A 23,037-nucleotide genomic window follows, 5' to 3' on the forward strand; every position below is an offset into this window, starting at 1 on the left:
ATGATCAGTTTTGTCTTGATTCAACTGTTTACAATTTTACACTGACTTTTTAAATTGCATGTCTTTACATGTCTGTTGCTTTTCCTACTTCTTTTCATAGCATAATCATTGATCCCTATTTTTTATTTTTTAATTCAAACTAGTTTCACTCTACACTTTCAATAATGTCTGATTTGATAAATGTACTAACATCACAGAGCTGACTGAGATCAGCAGCCTGTTATTCATCTGTGCACATGAACAGCTGTATGAATGTTGTGCTGATATTTGGATTTAGATTGAATACACAACCAGAAATGATCCTCTAATCATTTAGAGAAAACTTAATACATCAGGACAAAGTGATGTTGACATATTCATCACAACCTGAACACATGGATTATACATTATTTTTCTTCTTCATTTATTCTTTATTCAGATTGAGGTGGTGCAGTTTGTCAGAGATCAGTTGTTCTTCTCTGGCCTCAGCTCTGAAGTCCAACCCCTCCCATCTCAGAGAGCTGGACCTGAGAGGGAACAAGCTGCAGGATTCAGGAGTGAAGCTGTTGTGTTATTATCTTCAAAGTCCAAACTGCAGACTGGAGACTCTGAGGTCAGACACCTTTTCCTTCTTTGAGTCTGTACTACTGTTAAACACCTCAGGAATGATGAACACTGTGTGAATCCTAACCTAAAAACAAGCTGAGCACCATCAAACAAGCTAGCATTAGCAGGAGCTCTGCTCCCAGCCCCCACTGACCTCCTGAGTCCACTGAAGAGGGTCTGCTAATCACTTGTTTCTGGGTGTCATGTTGTGTTTTTCCTGCCTGCCTTTATGACTCAGTAGATTGTTAGACGGTCATACCTCTGATCTAAGAAAAGCTTCCTGTACGGCTCACAGGTGTAAAGAATGTTTGGTGATGATCACAAACAGTTAATGAGCCTCTCATCACCTTTAACTTCCAAACAAGCTCAATATGAAATTCACAGATACAGTGAAGAGCAGCACAAAGACATTTAGGATTGTAGAGACGACTCTGCTAAACCTCCATGAACTGTCCTTTAGTAACAGATCCAATAATGACGGGACATCTGACTGTTATTCATCTGTGCACATGAACAGCTGTATGAATGTTGTGCTGACATTTGGAGGATTTAGATTTAGTGAATACACAATCAGAAATTATCCTCTAATCATTTTGAGAAAACTTTATTCATCAGGACAAAGTGATGTTGAGATACTCATTACAACCTGAACACATGTGAGTGGATTATACATTATTTTTATTCATCTTCTTTTCTTTATTCAGATTGAGGGTCTGCAGTTTGTCAGAGATCAGTTGTTCTTCTCTGGCCTCAGCTCTGAAGTCCAACCCCTCCCATCTTAGAGAGCTGGACCTGAGAGGGAACAAGCTGCACGATTCAGGAGTGAAGCTGCTGTGTGATCTTGAGAAGAATCCAAACTGTCGACTGGAGACTCTGAGGTCAGTCTCTCATTGTTCTTTAGTAAACCCTCCACATATCAGGTCATACATATATTGAAATTCTTGTTTTCTGTCAGAAAAATCCTTCTCTTGGGTCAATGCTACGAAGAGAGTTCAACATACCTGGCTTCATTAACCCTGACATACAATATCGGGCTGAACAGTCACATGAAGCTGGTTATCAACCTGATAAGTAAACCCAGAGTTTCAGAGAGCTCATCACATAAAAGTGGCAGAGTTAGCGTCATATAACCCATCACAATCATCACAGAGTCTGCTATCAGCAGATCGTCATATCTAACAAACTCTGATCAAACTATATTAATAATATGAAGAAGTTTAAGACAGACAGACTCCCAAAGACTAAAGTTACACAGCTGCAGGAACAAATGCAGGAAGGACATCTGGCAGAAAAAAAGTAACATTGACGAGTATTAATGTCCAACCTACAGCTTATTATATGTTCTTCCCATCGTTAGTTCACTTTAGAACTGAAGATAATAACTCCTGATTTTTCTCTTAACTGAATGTGTTGCTCTGACTCTTTCATGTGGCGAGTATAACAGTTTGAGAAATTATATTTCAGCTGCAGCTCTGACGATAATAAACAGAGCGGCATGGAGACACTAAACATTAATATGAAAATATAATTCAAAGCCATGAGAAGCTATTCATAATTTAACACTTTAAAAACACAACGCAAAGGCTCCGGTGCTTTTTCAGTCTCTGTTAAAGGATGAAGGATATCAGTAACAAATAATCATTCACTTTAAGGACTATGTGTAAAATCATACGGGACACGTGTTTGTCGCTCTCTCTCCATCAGCTCACAGACTTCCACTATCAAGAGATATGTTTGTCAGTGGGCGGAGATTTTCACAGGTTGATCTCTTATCTTGAACATAACCTGCTCCTGTGCAGGTTAGGTGTGAAGCGTAAGTTCCCGTTGCAATATACCCAGTTAAGAAGTGACCTCTAACCCCAAATCCTGCTTCGTAGTGCAGGACCGCCATCATGATTGTCATCATGACAGAAAGTAAAATGTAAACATTACAGTAGATACGTGTTTATCTCTCCCTTGTGAACCTCAAAACTTCTGTCATCATTGCTCCTTTTGAGAATTAAATCTGTGAAAGACATGATTTCTTAAACGTAGTTCAAAGTAGGGGTGCAGAAATGCAAAATTTCACACGTTTCAGCACAGAGCCTTTATCAGCGCTTTGTTTGTCATCTATTTTCTTTTTGCGCTCGTGCAACTGAAGTTTTATTTCTGTTTGAGTGTGCTCCTTTTTTCTGTTTTGAATTAGGCCTATCCTAGAACCCACAATGCAACAAGAAACATTTACAAAAATGTGGATTACAAAACGATTATCGATTACATTTCTTTTGTAACCGAGGGGGGGTTCAAAGTAGTGTCCTCTACAGGCCTGGAGCACCTCTGTTTGCTTTCTGTTGCATGTTTGTTCTGGTTTGAGTTTTTTTTTTTACTGTTCATCCTATGTATTTGATGCACATTTACTGTGAAAGTTTTTTATTTTTGCTTTTTTGAAACAGGTTCTTTATTTGATGAAACATGTCACATAGTTGTATTTATTTCACTCACAGCACCGTTACTCCTCTTGACACAATAACCTTTATTTTGGTAACTTGTGAGGCATTTTGTGATATTATTGGAGAGATAGATAGATACTTGATTCATCCCCAGGAATAAATTCAGGAGTATCCCGTAGCGCACACATTGAAGTTAAAACATTGAACAACCAGTGAAGAAGATAATGTTAATTTTAAAAACAGGACTCCAAACAAAGTCCGGAGTAATCAAAAGCTGCATAGATTAAATGAACAGATCATTAAAACACTAAAAGTCTCTGCAGTCCTAAATAGTTCTTATTATTGCACCAATCCCTGGGGTGAGAGAGTGTTAAGGAGAAAGAGGAGGAAAGGCAGGTTTACCCACAGCTCCAGTCATGAGCTGCTACTGTTGGCCTGTGTGTTATGAAGCCTAATGCCTCTGGGTACAAAGGATCTCCTGAACCTCTCAGTCCTGCAGGGCAGTGAAATAAACCGTCCACTGCAGCGACTTCTCTGGCCTGCCATGATGTCGTGGAGAAGATGGCTAACGTTGTCCAATATAATCTGTCCTCTCCTCCACACGTCTCTCCGCCTGCCTAAAGCAGAACCAGCTTTTTTTTCCACTTGTCAAGCTGCTTATTAAGAACTCTTTCTAGTTTTGTCCAGATTGCAGAGACTACAAAGACCTGATCTTCATCGCATGAAGAGGGATGTGTTGAAACTTCTGTCTCTGGAAGAAGGTTGTTAGCAGCTCATTCGGTGAACGCTTAGAGGTGGATGTAAAAACATGTTGTCAATTATTTTAGGAAAGTCAGACACAGTCCCTTCCTCACAGTAACATAACTGCACCACAGTTATTGATCAACAAGCATAACTCTCCTCCCACTGAGTTATTTCACTTCACTGTCACCATCCGGTCTGAAGAAACACCGAAGCAGCTTACATTCAAAGTGAATTCCATGTCCGAGTCTCTGAGCCCAGTTTCAGTAAGACCATCAGACAGTCAGCTGTGGAGCTGATGTGAACCGATCTTTCTCTGTATTTTCCTCATGTCCTGTCATAGAGCTTCTTTCTAAAGTCCATCTCTTTCTGTTTTCTGCTCAGGTTTCCATCTAACAAAGACTGTTACAGTGCTGTGGGGGAATCTGATGACTTACAGCTGATGACGGGAGCCTGTGTCGAAAATGATTTCTGATTTCTGTGATCTCTCTTCTCTCATTAGATGGCGATGGTGATCTCTGAAAGAATGTGAGCGATCAGGACGCCGGTGATGCAGAGAGGAGCAGATGTGTCCTGATGATCCACAGAGGATGAACTGCTGCTACTGCTGGATTCTTGTCTGACATTCCAGTTATAGTGTGAGGAATAATCCCGGTTTCACGATTATCACCATTATTTTGCATGAATTTCACAACATTACAAACATGTATAAAATCACATGAACAGTAAACGATAAATGCTTATTTCTTTTCTAATCTTCTGAGTACTAAAAGCGCTTTTACACATTCATACGCCACCGACGAAGCAGCGGCAGCAATTAAGGGTTAAGTGTCTTTCCCAAGGATACATCGGACATGTTGCTGCAGGAGCTTGTGATCGAACCCTCAACCTTCCTGTTGAGCCTCAGCCATCTCTCCCTTCTGAATCTGAAGCATTGTGAAAAATATCACTTAATCTGTCGCTGCCTTTTGAAGCACAAATGATAATTTAACAGTGATAATAAAACATAATGAACTTCAGAACACAGAGTATGTGTCTCTTGTTTTCACAATCGGTTCTTTATTTCCAAGTACATTAACACATACAAGGAATCTGACCTGGTGTTTTAGTGCAAAACAATAAGCAAAAATAAGAAGCTTATGAATATATATAAGATAATTAAAATGTAAAAAAACAAAATGAACAGTAGGTGCAGTGAAGGAGTCGTGCAGTTGACAGTGAAGAACATCTTACAGTGTAGATAAATCTCCTCAGAGTGAATGTAAACAGGAAATATGAAGTCCAGTTAGCGACAATGTAACGCATCAAACCAGTTTCAGCCTTCACATTACTGTAATACTCTCTGACTGGGGGGCTGGATGAGAGAATGGGTTATGTGTGTGTGTGTGTGTGTGTGTGTGTGTGTGTGTGTGTGTGTGTGTGTGTGTGTGTGGGGGGGGGGGGGGGGGGCGGGGACTGTTCCCGTGGCATGAGGTTTTGGTCCTGATGGACCGCAGCCTCTTGCCAGAGGGGAGAGTCTCAAACAGTCCATGACCGGGGTGAGAGGGGTCGGTCACAATTTTACCTGCACGCCTCAAGGTCCTGGAGAGATGGCAGGTTGCAGCCAATCACCCTCTCTGCAGAGCGGCTGATACGTTGCAGCCTGCACTTGTCCTTTGCTGTGGCTGCAGCGTACCAGACTGTGATGGAGGAGGAGAGGATGGACTCAATGATGGCATTGTAGAAGTGCACCATCATGGTCTTTGTCAGGTTGAACTTCTTCAGCTGCTGCAGGAAGTACATCCTCTGCTGCCCTTTCTTCACTTGAGGTCCTGGGTGATGGTGGTTCCCAGGAAGCAGAAAGACTCCACAGTGGAGTCACCGATGGTGATGGGGTGACTGTGTTTTTCCTAAAGTCCACAACCATCTCTACTGTCTTCAGAGCATTAAGCTCTAGATTGTTCTCTCTGCACCAAGTCAGCAGATGATCAGCCTTCCACCTGTAGGCAGAGTCATCCGCAACAGAGATGAGTCCAATGAGGGCGGTGCTGTCTCTCCGAACTTGAGGAGCTTGACAGACTGATGACTGGAGATGCAGCTGTTGGTGTACAGGGAGAAGAGGAGAAAGAACGCCGCCTTGAGGGGAGCCAGTGCTGATAGTCCTGCTGTCCGAGACATTCTTCCCCAGCTTCACCTACTGTCTCCTGTCAGACAGGAAGTCTGTGATCCAGACTTGGACTCAGGCATGTCTCCAATGAGATGATAAAAATGTTTGTAAAGACTGGAGTCAGCTGATCAGCACACTGCTTCAAGGTGGAGGGAGAGACAGAGTCTGGTCCAGCTGCTTTGCTGTATTTTGGGAAGAGTTGATCTCAGCGGTCGTTTGGGATTTACCTCGACCATGTAGCTCTATTTCTCTATTGTAGACAGTCATGACTCAGAGAGACACAAGATAGACTTGATTTCTGATTTATTTATTAACATGTAGCACATTCTTGTTTGATCTGGTGTTGTACTGCAGCTGTTGTATTTTATATTCTTTTTTTTAATGACGTGTTTTGTGGATGAATGTCTTGTGAAAGAGGAAAAGATTGCATAAGATTATTCTTCCTTCTGCTCATTTTCATTCAAGATTTGATGTTTGTGTTTACTGGTTTTGACAAAGAATTGAAAGTGTCCCAGTAGTGCCTGTTCAGAACTAGTCTCAGGACGTGTTGTGTTTGAGATCAAGTCATCAATTCTGTGTTTGATTTCTCTTTATGCTCTCTTCTGTATATTGAAGGAGAGAAGTTAACGTTTGTAGAGATGTATAAAATGAGGAGTGATACTACAAAATGATCCAGAAGGCAAATGTACATTACTTCATGGACTTGACATGAAGCTGTCCAAAAATATTTGTGAGATATCGCCGTATTAGAAAATTTTAGGAGGAGGATACAGAGAGTAGGAACTAAAACTCATCTCCATCCTGACACAGATTAAGTTGATTTAACTTTATATTCTTTCTGTCGTAATGCCTCGTGTTGTAATGTTTAATAGTGGATGGAACATAGACTGTAAATCATTAGATACTAGTTAAAGCTAAACCTGTCAATCCAGCAGAGGCCGCTATTGCACCATTAATTTAATAGCTGCAGCTGCACCTCTCCTATTGTTTGAGAGCCTCCCTTTGGTTTCTTTCTTCACATTAATATAGCACATTAATTTAACCTTTTCCTTACTTAATATCCATGTGTCTGATCTCTCCTTAAATCACATGAACATGAACACAGACTTACATATGCAGCACAACAACCAGCTATGTAAGCAGCGGGCTGCAGTGTCACCTAGCAACAACACTTTTAAAAGCTCATAAGAAAAGGTATCTATGGGAGTGTTGAGGAGAGACGAACACACGGAAGGGCACATCAATCATGAAAGTAGGTGTTTCCTTCTCCAGGGTTTGTAATGAAAAGCAAACTTACCACGCAGGGGGAAAAAAACACTTCAGGGTTTAAAGGCTCAATCAGTAAGATGTGTCGTGAGTAAAATTATAAAATGTTCTGACTATATGATCAGACATCAAGGAAACATGCTATGTTGAAGTGCTGGCTTCTCTAACAACAATGCAGCAGCCAGTTTGTCCTTCTAAGTTTAGATTCTGGTCCTGAATGGTCTGGATTTGTTTGGACCAGATAAGGGAGGCGGTTTTGAGGCACCCCCACACGGCCTGCCTGGATCATACTTTTCTCAAGCTCTCACGTTTATCGTTCTGTTTGTTATTCTCCATCATGAATCTGAAGGACATTTCATAAGTGCTGGAACATGGATTATACTCGCAAAATAAAACATGAATTAAACCTTTTTATTAATTCAGCCGCTTATCAGAAATCAAACAACTCACAGCTGCTGTGAGGGACAAACAATGACTGAAGGAGAAATAAATAAATAAATTAATAATAAATAAATACAAATATGAATAGATAAATGCAGGAAAAATGAATAAATAAACGCTGGAATTAATGCATCAATACATTAACAATAATACATTTAGTTAATGAAAAAGCTATTTCTGTTGAAATCCAAGTTGAAATGACGTCATGAAAACTTAGATTTTGAACCCTGTAAGGATGTCACTTGGACGTCAATAGTGAACTTTTAAAAGACGATAAAAAACTATGTCTCTTTAACATTCAGTATTGACGTCTATAGGACTTAAATGGCTCGGATTGAAAGTTTTTGTGACGTCTTTTTTGGACGTTAAAAATACGTTTAAAAAAGACGTCATAAAAACTTTCATTCTGGCTCCTCAGTGGACGTCTTTTGAACGTTCGACAAAGACGTTAATTTGACTTCTTTTGGACGTGTCTTTGCTCAGTGGGCAGACTAACTAACTAGTGCTAACTAGCACATCATCACGTTAAGTAACTACTCTTAATGTGCTGACCTCAAACCGAGGAGATAACACAAGTCTACCTGATAGTTGTTGCCACAATTCACTGGGGTTTTTTTCTCTATTTGTGAAGGATTTTTTTTCGCTCAATCCAACTAAATTATAAATAAATATCAGTGTTTTTACACGAGGGGGCGGCGGAGTCATTACATTATCTATAGACTTTGATTCAATCTGCGTTGTGCAGTATGTAACAAATAGCTACTTTTATAAACGTGTGGCGGTGACAATGTCCCTGTAGGAGAGTGTTGGAATCATTTTCCAGGACAACATATGATTTCCAGGACATTTAACTTTTTATCTTATTTTCCAGGTGTTTTTCAGGACTAGAAAATTGGTCAACTGTTTTCCAGGTTTTCCAAGACGACTGGGAACCCTGTAAGACCAATATCGTTTTATGTAGGTTAGGCCTACCAGAATGTAAACATAAGTGTCTGTTGTAAAAATTTGCATTTTTGAATGGGGTGTGTGACTTCTGGGTCTCTTGAAGCCAGTCTCAAGCGGACCCTCAACGTATTTGCAGGATTTTGCACTTCCGCATTGACTTCTTTTTTTCAACACGAGTTTGCCACTTGGCTGCTACACAGGAAGCACGCCAGAGCTGTTGGGGGTTCAGTGCCTTTCACAAAGAAAGTGATCTGGCCAGCATCTTTTCAGCAACCATGCCACCTTACCAACTACCACTTCATAGTTTTACAGAAAGCCAATTGAATGTTCAGTACATCATTTAATTTACAAACCTACCTGTTGCCAGGTAGGTTAACACTTTATAATAACCATCATCTATAAAGGGTAAATAAGGGTAAATAGATAGTAAATTAACCATTAGTTAATAGTTATTTAGTGTTAACAAACAATGAAATGATAGTTAATAATGTTTGCTAATGATTTGTAATGATATAATTTATGTTATGTTAACAGTTTATTGATGCACACATTATAACATTTCATACACTTTATGAAGTGTTTGTTAATGATGACCAAATGATTTATAAACCTTTAAGAGATGGTTTATAAAACATCTATAAACATTACAGAGCCACATGGACCAGATATTTGTTCATGGTTTGTAAATATTTTATAAAGTGTCTATTAACATTATTAAGATGGTTATTATAAAGTTGGAACTGAAGATTATAATCCCTTATTAATACTTTGTAAAGCATCTATAAATATTTTTTAGATAGATAATTATTTTTTTATCAATGATTAATAATTGGTTTATAAACCATCAACAATTATTGTCTGGATGGTTATTGTAAAGTTGGAACTGATGTTTGTAATACTTTGTAAATGGTTCATAAATATTGTGTAGAGCATCTATTAACATTATTTGGATGGTTATTACAAAGTTGGAATTGATGTTTATAAAACGTTAACAATTGCTTTATACATGGTTTATAAACCATTCATAAACAATATGTGAATGACTATTATAAAGTTGCAACTAATGCTTGTAATATTTATAATTAATGAAATATTAAGTGATTTATAAAACATCAAGTAACACACATTTATAAACAGAAAGTCATGGGACTTCAAAAAAAATTAACACAACTCAGAAATGACAACTTTATTTTCATGCAAACACTTTTTCCCCAATTCTTGCAACAGCAAAGTTAACAAACAGTGTATGAGGACAGAGAGACACAAACAATCAATAAATTGGCAAAGTCAGATACTGCTGCTGCTACTTCAATGTTTCAATGCTTCGACGCTTCGATATGTCATCATTCAGTTAAAGGGATACTTCACCCATTTGCATTAATCTTTGTATCATTAGAAACCTGGTAGTATTTTTGAATGGTCGTGCATCCCGCCCTCATTTTCCCCTGAGACGGGAAATCTTTGTATTTCTGAGTCTGAAAAGGAGCTTCCAGTGAGGCAAAAATCGTCATATTGCGTCACTGGAAGCTGTTGCGGTTAGCGGGGTGAAACTACAACGCTAGTTCCTCATATTTTCAATCACTGAAGCTACTGACCAATCACAGATCAGTGGGTGGGAACTCACTCCCAGAATCGAAACTTAACGTCCGCCATTCTAAAACCGGTCTGTCGGCAGCAACCGTCTCGCGACTATATTGTCGCTATATTGCGGACTGGTAGTGTCGGTGCTCTCACTGTTTGCCTATGGACACAGACATAGAGTCTGTTTTCTGACAGGAATTTCCAAGATCAATTCTGGAAGAAATCTCCGAATCAGTTCTGGAAATGGCCTAATGTGTTGAAGTAAATATGTAAATGTTTTAATTACTATATTTCTTGTGCTATACTGTATATTTTGGAGAAACTGCAGTGTTTCCCCTAGGTTTACAGCGTTGGGGGTGTGGGGACAAGCCGACATGCCGACACGCCGACACAAACACTTGAAGGAATCTTGGTGTTCATGTGTTACTTTTAATGACAGCTGTCCTTTTCTATCGGAAAGGTATCCTTAAATGACTTCTTTTCCTGATTTCCGACTCTATCCACTATTCTATCTCTACAATAAAGGCACAAAAAGCCCCAAAAAAAATCTTTAAAAAAAAAATAATAATAATCTTTTTTTTTTTTACTTGACCTTCGGGGGCTACTACAGTTAGTTTTTTTTTAGACTAGCAGCATCAATTTTAGGGTTAAAAACTAAATAACCATTGTGGGGCACGGACGACGTAAGATTGATTCTTTGAATAAAACTGTTTTACTGTCCACACGATCGTAACTTTGAGAGTAAACGAGGTTGAAGTTTATTAAATTACATTTAAAACTCACATTAGCCTACACATGACAGACGTTTGACTCTAAATAGTAACACAATTTAATTTAAGGCTTCAGACCAGGTCGAGTTCAAATAGTCAACAAACAGATAACTAATGAACGTAAGCTAACTTTGCCCCACATGTTGGACTGATGTGCGTTTGTCTCAATTTTTATCCTTTATTATTTTCTCATCGTTAGGGTCTTAATTCATGAACTTTATTTATGTTATTTTTGTCTAGGAGAGGCCTAGCTCATTTTTAATTTACATGTTGTAGCCTAGCTTAAATACACTTTTAAAATAAAGTTAGCTATATTTAAAAAGTAAACAGCATTTTAAATCTCCATAGTAACCTGCTGCATGGTTGCCATGGTGATAGACCAGATACGAAAATGAATTTACAAACTCAGAGACAGCAGAAATATCCAAAGTGGTTTAAAAGTTTCATATTTTCGAGGATTTCTTCACAAAAGATCTTGATCGAAAACGTTTCTCCTCATATCAACAAGTGTTTGAACATGCAGGATGTAAGATTGATGATTTGAATAAAACTAGATCGACACGATCACACGTTTAAAGTTCAATAAGATCACATGGACTCAGAGGTTTTTAAGACTATTCACTTTTTATCACAAACAAACATGAAAACATGTAATAAATTAAATATTAAAACATAATAATGTTAGCAGCTGCTTCCGTCGTGATCTTTATAAAAACTAAATGATTTTCTGTCAGACCTTTAACTGTTTTAAAACTCAAATAGTCTATTTCATTTATATTGTGTTGAGAAAGAAACAGTGAAAGTAGTTTGGTTCAGGATCTTTAAGTTTGATCCTGAATGAATCTATGAGTGTAAAATTTAATAACACATTAAACCAACAATATATAGATATTTCAAAAATACTTTCTACTGTAAATACTGAAAATGTGACTTTTAATCATTTAATGAATAATTATTGATTGTTGGTAATAACTTAATAGTGTGAGGATGTGAGGACTTGTTCTTGAAACTTGAAAACATGTTCTTCAATTTATCAGAGGTTTACATTTTGGGATTGTTTCTGTCTTTTAGACGAACCAGCGAGTCAGGATGGCCAACACCCTCGTCCAGGACCCGGACTGGTCCAGCCCGAGGGTGATCCTGAGGAGGATCCCGCCTTCAGCCGGCTCTTCAGGAGGTTCATCACCGAGGTCCCCGCCTGGAACTCCTCCTCGCTCTCCTTCCTCGCCTGCAGAGGTAATTATTCACTTATTTCCTTTGAACTCAACAGTTGGTTTGTATTTCATCTCAAGAATGATTGAAATCTTTTTTTAAACCCTAAAGTAAATCACTGATCCTTAACAACTTGAAGTTTCACTAAGTGTTGTTTACGTTTACTTATCAGGCCTTTTTACTGGTAAAAAAACCTAATTTTTAATTAATATTATGTTGTGGATGAAACTGTGAAAGAAGTTTGGGTCAGATAATTCAGTTTCTATCCAAAATCAGTCTTTGTGAGTGTGCACTTTGATCTTTTGATAGGTGAAGCACATCACAGCAACAATAAACAAAAAGGCTGACAGCCTGCCTACAAAACAATACAAATATGAATTACAGCAAATACTTGTTTGAATGACTTAAAGGAACACTTATTGAATGTTCTTTATAACTTCAGACTTTGAATGTTGAAATGCTGGTTTGTTTCTGTCTTTAGTGCTCCCCCTGGACTGTCCACGACCCGGATCAGACCAGTCTGAGGGTCCCTGCAGCAGCCAGCTCTCCAGAACCGTCTCCACCCAGGTCCCCTTCTGTTTCTCCTCCTGCCTGTCCCTCTAACTGCTTGATCCTTGACCTTCAAGTGAGCTCCTCCTCTTCTTCCTCATCTTCCTCCTCCCCTCCTCCCCTCCCTCCTTCTCTCCATCCTCTTCCTCCTTCCCCCTCCTCCCCTCCTCCCCTGCCTTCTCTTTCTCCTTCTCTCGCTCCTCTTCTTGCTCCTCCTCTCCCTTCTCTCTCTCCTCTCCCTCCTCTTCCTACTCCCTCCTTCTTTCCCTCCTCCCCTCCCTCCTCTCCCTCCTTCTCTGCCTCCTCTCCCTCCACTCCCTCCTCCCCTCCCTCCTATCCCTCCTTCTCTCCCTCCTCTCCCTCCACTCCCTCCTCCACTCCCTCCTTCTCTCCCTCCTCCACTCCCTCCTCCCCTCCCTCCTCTCCCTCCTTCTCTCCCTCCTCTTCCTCCTCCCCTGCCTCCTCCCCTGCCTCCTCTTTCTCCTTCTCTCTCTCCTCTTGTTACTCCCTCCTCCACTCCGTCCTTCTCTCCCTCCTCTCCTCCCTCCTCCCCTCCTTCCTCTCCCTCCTTCTCTCCATCCTCTTCCTCCTCCCCCCTCCTCCCCTCCTCCCCTGCCTCCTCTTTCTCCTTCTCTTGTTCCTCTTCTTCCTCCTCCCTCCTCTCCTCTCCTCTCTCCTCTCCCCTCCTCTCCGTTTCCGTTTCCGTTTCCGGTTTCCGGTGAGTGTGAGTGTGAGTGTGAGTGACGGTGGTGGTGTTGCGAGTGGCGCGGAGATTGAATTGTTTGCTATCCTTTCTACTGTTTTCAAAGTGCACGATCAGGTCAGATTGTTTTCATATTTGTATTGAGTGTTGTTGGCTGTGTAAGACAGATCGTTGGAGGGGTTGGAGGGAGGAATGGCGTCTGCTGAGACGCCACCTCCGACTCTCCGACAGGGAGTTCGGATAGTCCCTCCGAACGGTACTGTCACCGTGGAGGAGGTTCTGTTAGCTGCAGGTGAACAGGTAGGCCATGATAAACTCTTGTATGCATCCCGAATGAACAAGGCTGTGGTTGTTTTTCTGAAGAGTGAGCCTCTTGTGTATCAGCTGATTGAGAGTGGTGTGTTCATTAGGGATTTGTTTGTGCAGGTTTCCCCGTTGTCGGTTCCCTCTACGCGGATCACCGTATCCGGTGTTCCGCCGTTTATTTCTAACAACTTGTTAGAGAACGAACTCCGCAGGTTTGGGAAGTTTGCGAGTGGTTTCAAAACTGTGAGTCTAGGGTGTAAAGATCCCAAACTGAAACATGTCCAATCTTTGCGGCGTCAGGTGTTCATGTTTTTGGATTCGCCCACACAGACTCTGGAGGTTTCCTTTAGAGTGAAACACGGTGACGCTTCTTATATGGTGTATGCGAGCTCGGGACAACTGAAGTGTTTTGAGTGTGGTGATGTGGGACACAAACGTTTTGCGTGTCCGCACAGACAGCAGGAGGCGGCTAGTGCTGCCGCTGACGCGGGCGGCTCTGTTAGTGTGGCGCATGTGGCGGGGGCCGCGTCCGCGTCCGTGCCCGGGGCGGAGGCCGCGTCCGCGCCCGTGCCCGGGGCGGAGGCCGCGTCCGCGCCCGTGCCCGGGGCGGAGGCCGCGTCCGCGCCCGTGCCCGGGGCGGAGGCCGCGTCCGCGTCCGTGCCTGGGACGGGGGCCGCGTCCGTGCCTGGGGCGGAGGCCGCGTCCGCGTCCGCGTCCGTGCCTGCGGCAGAGGCCGCGTCCGCGCCTGCGCCTTGTGCTGAGGCCGTGGCTGAGGTAGAAGTGGCTTCGACCAGCTCTCAGGCTACAGAAAAATCACAGACTGTAGATAATGATAAAACTGAAGATTCCACAAGTTCTGCAGTTGTAGATGTTTCATTGAAGGAAGGTAAGACAGTGTGTTGTAGCCAGGCATCATGTGAAGGAGAGGACATGGATGAAGATTATGAGTCAGACAATGCATCCATTGCTGATTTGCCAAATAGTGGCTCTGGTCTTTATTCTTTAGAGTCAATCAATCAATTTATGGATGAAACGTACAACAAATCAGTAAAAATCAGTGACTACTTTAGTGATACTGAAAAGTTCATAAAGTCAGTCAGCATACTGAAAAGACAGGTTGGGTTTGACCTCCTGGACGCGAAAAAACGGTTCCGTCTTAAAAAGCACATCACCGCACTGAGGAAAGTTGGACGTAAGAGTGTGAAGAAGACAAAGAAATGATCATGCATCACAAGGTGTTATTCTTCTTCTACTGCTCCCTGTTTGTGTCTACTTATCTGTTCTTTCTCTCTGATCTTTCTATGAGGAGTCTTAAGATAGGATCTCTTAACATTAATGGTGGGAGAGACAGACAGAAAAGGGGCCTTATCTCTGAGATCTCAACTCAGAAAAACATTGATATCTTGTTTTTACAAGAGACTCATACCACACCATCAGATGAGACAGATTGGGGTTTATGGTGGGAGGGCTCTAACTACCTTAGCCATGGCACCAACTTTAGTGCAGGAGTAGCCATTTTGTTTAGAGCATCTGCAAATGTAAAGATCGTCTCTTGTGCTGAAATTGTAAAGGGAAGGCTTTTAATTGTAAGAGCAGAAATAGAGGACACTGTTTTCTGCTTCACTAATATTTATGCTCCAAATAATGGAGCTGAAAGGGTAGCTTTCTATACCCGCCTCCAAAAGGAGTTACTGATCTATAATCAGGATCAGATCATTCTTGGTGGTGATTTTAACTGCACACTTGATTTCACCGTGGATAGAATAGGAGAGGAGCCACATCCACATTCATCCCAGACTTTAAACACTGTCATCTCTCACCTGGATTTGTTGGACACATTTAGAGTGAAACATCCACAATCCAGACAGTATACATGGGTCAGGGTTAACAGTAACAGGGTGTGTGCAGCTAGACTGGACAGGGTTTACATCTCCAGAACTCTCAACCCCAGATTAATTCATTGTAATATTCTGCCTGTCGGCTTCACTGATCACCATTTTGTTAGTGTGGAGCTGATTATTTCACCAGGTGAAAGGGCTAAGTCCTTCTGGCATTTTAATAACAAGGTTCTACTGGACAATGTTTTCTGTAAAAACTTTGGGTGTTTTTGGGATCAGTGGCAACTAAGAAAAGTTGAGTTTGATTCTTTGAAGCTTTGGTGGGAGGTTGGTAAAGCTCAGATTCGTGTTTTTTGTCAGCAGTACACGTCACACTCTTCTGCTAGATTAAAAACAGTCATTAGAAATCTTGAGGACAACATTAAGAACCTTGAGGAGGGGTTAAATGGGAGTGTGGATCCCACCGCTGGTACCCTGCTGAAGGAGAAACGTATGGAGTTGAGCTCTTTCCTGCAGGAGAGGGTGAAGGGAGCTCTTGTGCGGAGTCGTTTCCTTCAACTCAAAGACATGGATGCCCCAACGTCTTTCTTTTTCAATCTTGAGAGATCTGTGGCTCAAAAAAAGCTGCTGACTTGTCTGAAACTGCCAGGAGGTCGAATAACAGCTGATCCAAAGGAAATGAGCAGTCACGCCATGCAGTTCTATAAGGATCTGTTTGGAGCAGAGAGTTGCAGCCAGGAGTGTCGCAGGGAGCTCCTGGAGGGTCTCCCTCAGCTCAGTGTGGAGGAGAGGTCTCTTCTGGAAGGGGAGCTGTCTCTGGAGGAGCTCACTGCTGCTGTCACTCAGATGGCAACAGGAAGAGCACCTGGAATAGATGGGTTGTCCACAGACTTTTTTAAGAGGTTCTGGAATATTCTTGGGTCTGACCTGCATAGTGTTTTAATGGAGTGTTGCAGGACCGGGTCTCTTCCTGGTTCTTGTAAGAGAGCAGTTCTTTCCTTGCTCCCCAAGAAAGGTGACCTGGCATTGTTAAAAAACTGGAGGCCGGTTGCTTTGCTTTGTGCGGACTACAAGATCCTCTCCAGAGCTTTATCGAACAGACTAAAGGACGTTCTGGGAAGTGTGGTCCATAAAGACCAGAGTTACTGTGTTCCAGACCGGACAATCATGGATAATATTTTTCTTATCAGGGATGTCATTGATGTGTGTAAAATCTATAATCTAAATGTTGGCATTGTGTCTCTGGATCAAGAGAAGGCGTTTGACAGGGTGGATCACTCGTATTTGTTTTCTGCACTGAGGTCTTTTGGTTTTGGGGATGGTTTTGTGTCATTAGTTGGTTTGTTGTATCAGGATGCACAGTGTTTGGTGAAGATGGGGGCGGGGTTGAGTCGGCCAATCCCGGTACGGCGAGGGATCAGACAAGGTTGTCCCATCTCCGGCCAGCTGTACAGCTTGGCTATTGAGCCCTTGCTGTGCAGGTTGAGGGACCGGCTCAGCGGGCTTTCTTTGCCCGCGGCCTGTAGCATTGAATGTCCCCCTACAATTTCTGCCTATGCTGATGATGTAAACATCTTCATCTCCAATCAGGGGGACGTTCGGTGTCTGCGGGACACCCTGTCCCTGTATGAAAGGGCAACAGCTGCACGGGTGAACTGGGAAAAAAGTGGTGCCTTATTGGTGGGAGAGTGGAGGGACCAGGCAGTGCCCAGTCTGCCGGGTGGACTTGAGTGGGGGAGGGAGGGGTTGAAGGTGTTGGGGGTTTATTTGGGTACCGAGGGCTTTAAAAGTAAAAACTGGGAGGGAGTTAGGGAGAAAGTGTGCGCTCGGTTGTCTAAATGGAAATGGTTGCTACCCCAGTTGTCGTATAGGGGAAGAGTTCTGGTGGTCAATAACTTGGTTGCCTCGACTCTCTGGCACAGACTTGTGGCTTTGACACCTCCAAGAGGGCTGGTGGAGGACATTCAAAGGGCCATCCTGGACTTCTTCTGGTCAGGCAAACACTGGGTCCAGGCGGCAGTCCTCTACCTGCCGGTGGCTGAAGGGGGACATGGACTTATAGACATTCAGTCAAAAATTGCCTCATTCAGACTCCAGACTGCACAGAGACTCCTTTTCACTTGTGGTCCCAGCTGGATGGACATCGCTCGACTGCTGCTGAGGAGAGCTGGACGGCTGGGGTACACTAAGCAGCTCTTTCTGTTAAAGCTTGAGGAGGTGGATCTCACTGGATTAACATCCTTTTATATGTCTGTAATGCAGGCATGGAAAATGTACACATTCAAAAGGGAAAAAACTGAGAGTCTGGGAATGTGGATCTTTGAGGAACCGTTATTTTTTAATGATTTCATAAGGACTCCAACTTTGCAGTCAGCCAGTCTCCGGGCCAGTTTCAGAGAGGCAGGCTGCACAAAACTGGGTCACCTGGTAAGACTGACCCTGGACGCCCTCAAAGAAAGGACCAATATCACCTCCAGCCGGGTGGTTGAAAGAGTGGTGGAGGAAGTCTTTGCTGCACTTCCAGTAAAACTTGTGACATTTCTAAACATTGAGAATCTGTGTGAGCAGTGGAGTGAAGAGGGCGAATACAGCTTCCCATCTTTGTCTGTTACCCCAGATGTCGGGGAATGGCAGGAAAGAGGAGGTGGACTGCTGTCCTTTAGTACTCCTGTTCTGGGAAAGTTCCAGGATGCAGGGAAAAAGGCACTCTATCAGTCCTGTGTTAAGGTCCTACATCTTCGTGGTCTGTCGGGAGTGAAAGAGTCGAGGTGGATCGAGTTTTTTGGCCCGGAGGTTTCCCCGAAAGGCAGCTGGCGGTCCCTGTACAAGCTGCCTGTTGAGAAGAGAACAGCAGATCTCCAGTGGAGAGTTGTGCATGGGGTTATAGCCACGAACAGATACAGAGCGCACATTGATCCAGGGGTGGGAGAGGAGTGTTTGTTTTGTTCACTAACTGAAACTTTGTCTCATCTGTTTGTTGAGTGTCCCAGGCTCTCACTCTTGTTTGTCCTTATGAAAAGCTTGTTTGAAGCTCTCGGGGAGGATTTCTCTTATGCAGTGTTTGTTTTTGGGCCAAAGTATTCTGCAAAGAAAAAGACTGTACATACACTGATGAACTTTTTATCTGGCTCGGCTAAGTTGGCCATTTGGCTTACACGCAAGAACCGAGCTCAGGGTACTGGCTGTGTGGAACCGGTGCTGGTTCTGGAGGGACTTTTGAAGGCCAGACTAAAGGTAGAATTTGCCTATTATCAAATGATGGACAATGTGCAAGACTTTAATAGTGTATGGGCTGTGGAAGAAGCTTTGTGCTCTGTGGGTGGGGATGGAGAGCTGATTATTCATTTTTGATGCAGTAAATGTTGTTTTTGTTGATGTTGTGACTTTTGTTGCACTTGTTTTGTTTTATGTTTTATTTTTTATTTATTTATTTATTTCCTTCTCTTGATCTGAGTGATGATGTGACAGTGTTATAATTTTCTCCTGGTAGTGGTAAAATAAAAGGTATTTTGAAAACCAAACCTCTCCCTCCTTCTCTGCCTCCTCTCCCTCCTCCTCTCCCTCCTCTCCCTACTTCTCTCCCTCCTCTACCTCCTCCTCTCCCTCCTCCTCTCCCTCCTCCTCTCCTTCCTTCTCTACCTCCTTCTCTCCCTCCTCTCCCTCCTTCTCTCCCTCCTCCTCTCCCTCCTCTCCCTCCTCCTCCTCTCCCTCCTTCTCTCCCTCCTCTCCCTACTTCTCTCCCTCCTCTACCTCCTCCTCTCCCTCCTCCTCTCCTTCCTTCTCTACCTCCTTCTCTCCCTCCTCTCCCTCCTTCTCTCCCTCCTCTCCCTCCTTCTCTCCTTCCTTCTCTCCCTCCTCTACCTCCTCCTCTCCCTCCTCTCCCTCCTCTCCCTCCCCCCTCTTCTCGCTCCTCCTCTGTTAGACATCTTCAGAAGAGGCCGGCTGCACGGGTGTAAGGAGAGCCTCCACGGAAGCGTCCTCACTAGAGATAAGCTCCCGTGTTGATTAGAATATGATAAGATAGAATAAGATAAGTTAAGCTTAGATAAATTTAGATAAGTTAAGTTTAGTTAAGATATTCTTGCTGACTAAGGTTGTGATGTGTGATGTAGTTTTCTTTCTTTCTTTCTTTCTTGCATAGTCAGGGGATATTAATGTGATGTTGGGATTTTTTCAGATTTGATGTTTTTTCACATGATATTGTGTTAATGTGTAAATATGTCATGTTGTGTTATATTACGTCATGTGTTGTCTTGTATTTTGTTGTGTTGTTGTTTGATTTTTTCAGATTTGATGTTTCTGTATTATATTGTGTTTATGTGTTATGTTGTGTTATTCATGTCATGTGTTGTCTTGTATTTTGTTGTGTTGTTGTTTGATTTTTTTCAGATATTATGTTTCTGTATTATATTGTGTTTATGTGTTATGTTGTGTTATTCATGTCATGTGTTGTTTTGTTTTGTTGTGTTGTTGTTTGATTTTTTCAGATATTATGTTTCTGTATTATATTGTGTTTATGTGTCATGTGTTGTTTCGTTTTGTTGTGCAGTGTTGTGTCTTGTTGTGTCTTTGTGTGTTACGTTGTGTTGTGATGTGTTGTCTTGTCATGTGATCTGATCTGATGTGATGTGATGATTAATGATGTCACATAATATCAGGTCATGTGATGTGAGCTACATTTTGTTTCATCAAAATGAACTTTTTGGTTCATTGAATGTCCCAGCGTCTCTTTGATTCATTCCCTCAGCGGACAGATGGGATCTAAAAAAGGTGAGTTTGATTCCTACACAATGTTTGTTTTCAGCATGGGATCCTTTTTGATTATTTTTTGTTGTTTTTTTCTTTAGGAACAGGAGCTGAAATCTAAAGAAGAGCCCAGAACAGCAGAACAGAGGAGACAGGAAGCAGCACAGAGGACACAGACAGGATGAGATTGAATGAACAGACCGACAACGAGAGAGAAGAAGAAAAGACGAGAGACAAGTGTCAACGGTAACTTCATGAAAACAGCTCTGAATATATTCATAAGAAAACATGGCTCACTTTGAGGAACATTTTTCTGACATTAGATGAACTTCATTTTATTTGTGATGTATGTTCACTAAACCATTTTATTCTTTGTTTGTTTCAGCTGAGACCTCAAAGCAAACAGAGGACTCCATTTAAAGAGGAGACGGACGAGTTTGGAGACAACAAGAAGTCGGCACAACATTTAGAATCAGCTGCAAAAACAGAGTTTGCAAATCAAATCTGAATAAATATAGATCCATGAATAATCTCTTCTGTCAACTGTTGGTATTTTCTCTTTATTTTGATGTAGGGGTCATTTATATATCCTTAATAATATCACCTTATTAAGGAAAAAAATTGTTTTCTCAAACATGTTTAATATCCTGACTCTGAAGTATTTAATTTGAAGTTTATGTTTTGCTGCTGTTATCATACCCAATATGATGCAATCGTGAAATCCAACAGAGGAGTTGATCAAATTTCCAATTTCAAGTACATATTTGACAAAATATCTGTTGAAAGACATTTATATTTTCTTTTGGAGAAAGATCCACAGTGGAGAGTAATTGTGTCTGTATTGTGTCAAACGATATCAAAACATGGAAGAAAGAAGAAACTCTTTCCATTGTTACAACCCGGCTCTGAGGCTGCAACAAAAACAGGAGTCGAATGATCAAATGAGAGAACAAGGTGAGAGAAGAGGATGAGTACACCGGGCCAAGGTGCAGCTCATCCCCTGATTACGACCCCGCCTTGACCTGAACCTGTAACAGAAAACAAACAAGCAGCACGGTGTGGAGGGCTCGTCACACCAAAGTCACACATTTATTTTGTCTTTCAGCACTGCTCCTTCAATACAACATTTTTAATAATGACAATTCATTTGAGCTATTGTAAAAATGTTCTCAATATAATGAGAAATCCTTGCACTTTAATCACCTGGGTGTTATACAAATGATCTTTGACTTGATGAAAGTTGACATTTCTCCAGGATAATATTTCACAAACTGTTTCAAATCAAACTGAGACCTGACAACTTTTCATATAGCATATAACACACTTAAAGACACAGGTTGTTTATAACATCCTTAAATCTTTGGATCCAATGCAATGAAACAAAGTGTTTTTAATGACAGGTTGAGAATATTTGCTGCAAAAAAAAAGGTCTATTCCATCTTCAGGAAATCTTTTTAACAACAAAGTCAAAGAAATGATTACTCATGTATTAATCCTGGTTTCTTTCCAACACACACAAATTTGTTCTTTGTGTTCAAAACAAATAAACTTCTGTAACAAATATCCCCTAGCTCTAATTTACAAGAAAAAGATTGTACAAGTCCAGGACTTTACAGACCAATTGCATTAAAATGTGCAAAATAATGGAGAAAATGATCGATTACATGTTTACATGGCAAATAAAGGATACATGTGTAAATATCATGTGGTTTAAGGAGAGGATCCAGCTTTGGGACATGATATTAGGAAAGTGCATGTAAGCAGTAGATTGAAACTAAGACACAATAGGAAATAGACAATGGGAAAACATAACATGGTCGGCCTAAAGAAAGTTCAAATTACGAGATAAAAAATCATGTTGGCCAAATGAGAAAGGCCAAAGTCGAAATAGTGTGATAAAAAAAGTAATTGAGATAGAAAGTCAGATTTACATCAAAATGTCACAAGTCATAATGTAAGACAACAACCATCATTCTGAAATGTAAAAAAAAGTCCATCGCATGTCTATGACAGTGTCACAATATTAACTCACTACGGGGAAACATTTTCATCTTCAGCAGGGTCCTGTGTTTTGTGGACATATGCTGAATTTTCAAAAAGAAAAAGCTACGGTAGATCAAATGGAACAAAAAGGTCCTTGCACATCTTAGATGTTTGCCCATGAAGGCAGAACAGCAACAAGGCAGGACTAAGCCTTGCACACATGGGCAAGAAACTGTCAGGAAGTGGAAAACAAGGAACTGGACCCAATTGCAGATATGGAATTAAAATATTTAATTAAACAAAAAATATATTTTTTTTAAAAACGTTCAAAATCCGAAAAAGGGAAACAAGGAGCCACTATGCAAACACTGTGAGTCACTCAGAAGCACAGGTAAGTATTTTTTTATTTTTTATTATTAGATGCAATAGCGTGACAAACTGGGGACATATACATGACAAAAAAACAAACAGACAAGGTCAGCACAGCTACGACAAAATACTATATAAAAAAAATAAAGACAGCAAAATACTGAGACATGCATGAGTTGCATATGAAAATATATAAATCAGTATGAGAATCTATAAAGAGCTATATGTTGATGTTTTGAGCCGTGGTGGCTGGTGTTCTTCTATATTCTGAAAAGTATCTTAAGAGATAAAGGTTTTATCTTGGCTATCATGAACTACCTCAGTGAGGTATGTAGAAATTATGACACATGACATATGAATACAAGGCTGTTCCTGACCCTGGTTGGCTATCTTTGGTGGTGTATCTCCATAACACTCAATGTCGTCC

General features: G+C 41.4%; 1 protein-coding gene across 1 annotated transcript in view; it reads left to right on the plus strand.

Moving 5' to 3' along the window:
• The window catches only part of LOC109982025 (NLR family CARD domain-containing protein 3-like), a 29,124-nt gene extending 24,347 nt beyond the window's left edge, over positions 1 to 4,777 (plus strand). The window contains exons 13-15 of the mRNA XM_065963515.1: positions 419 to 592; positions 1,290 to 1,463; positions 4,258 to 4,777. Coding sequence (XP_065819587.1) covers positions 419 to 592; positions 1,290 to 1,463; positions 4,258 to 4,270 — 361 coding nt within the window. The 3' untranslated portion in view covers positions 4,271 to 4,777. The remainder of the gene's footprint in view (positions 1 to 418; positions 593 to 1,289; positions 1,464 to 4,257) is intronic.
• The last annotated feature ends 18,260 nt before the right edge of the window (positions 4,778 to 23,037 follow it).

The sequence above is a fragment of the Labrus bergylta genome, chromosome 2 (assembly GCF_963930695.1).
Source record: "Labrus bergylta chromosome 2, fLabBer1.1, whole genome shotgun sequence".
Classification (NCBI taxonomy): Eukaryota; Metazoa; Chordata; class Actinopteri; order Labriformes; family Labridae; genus Labrus; species Labrus bergylta.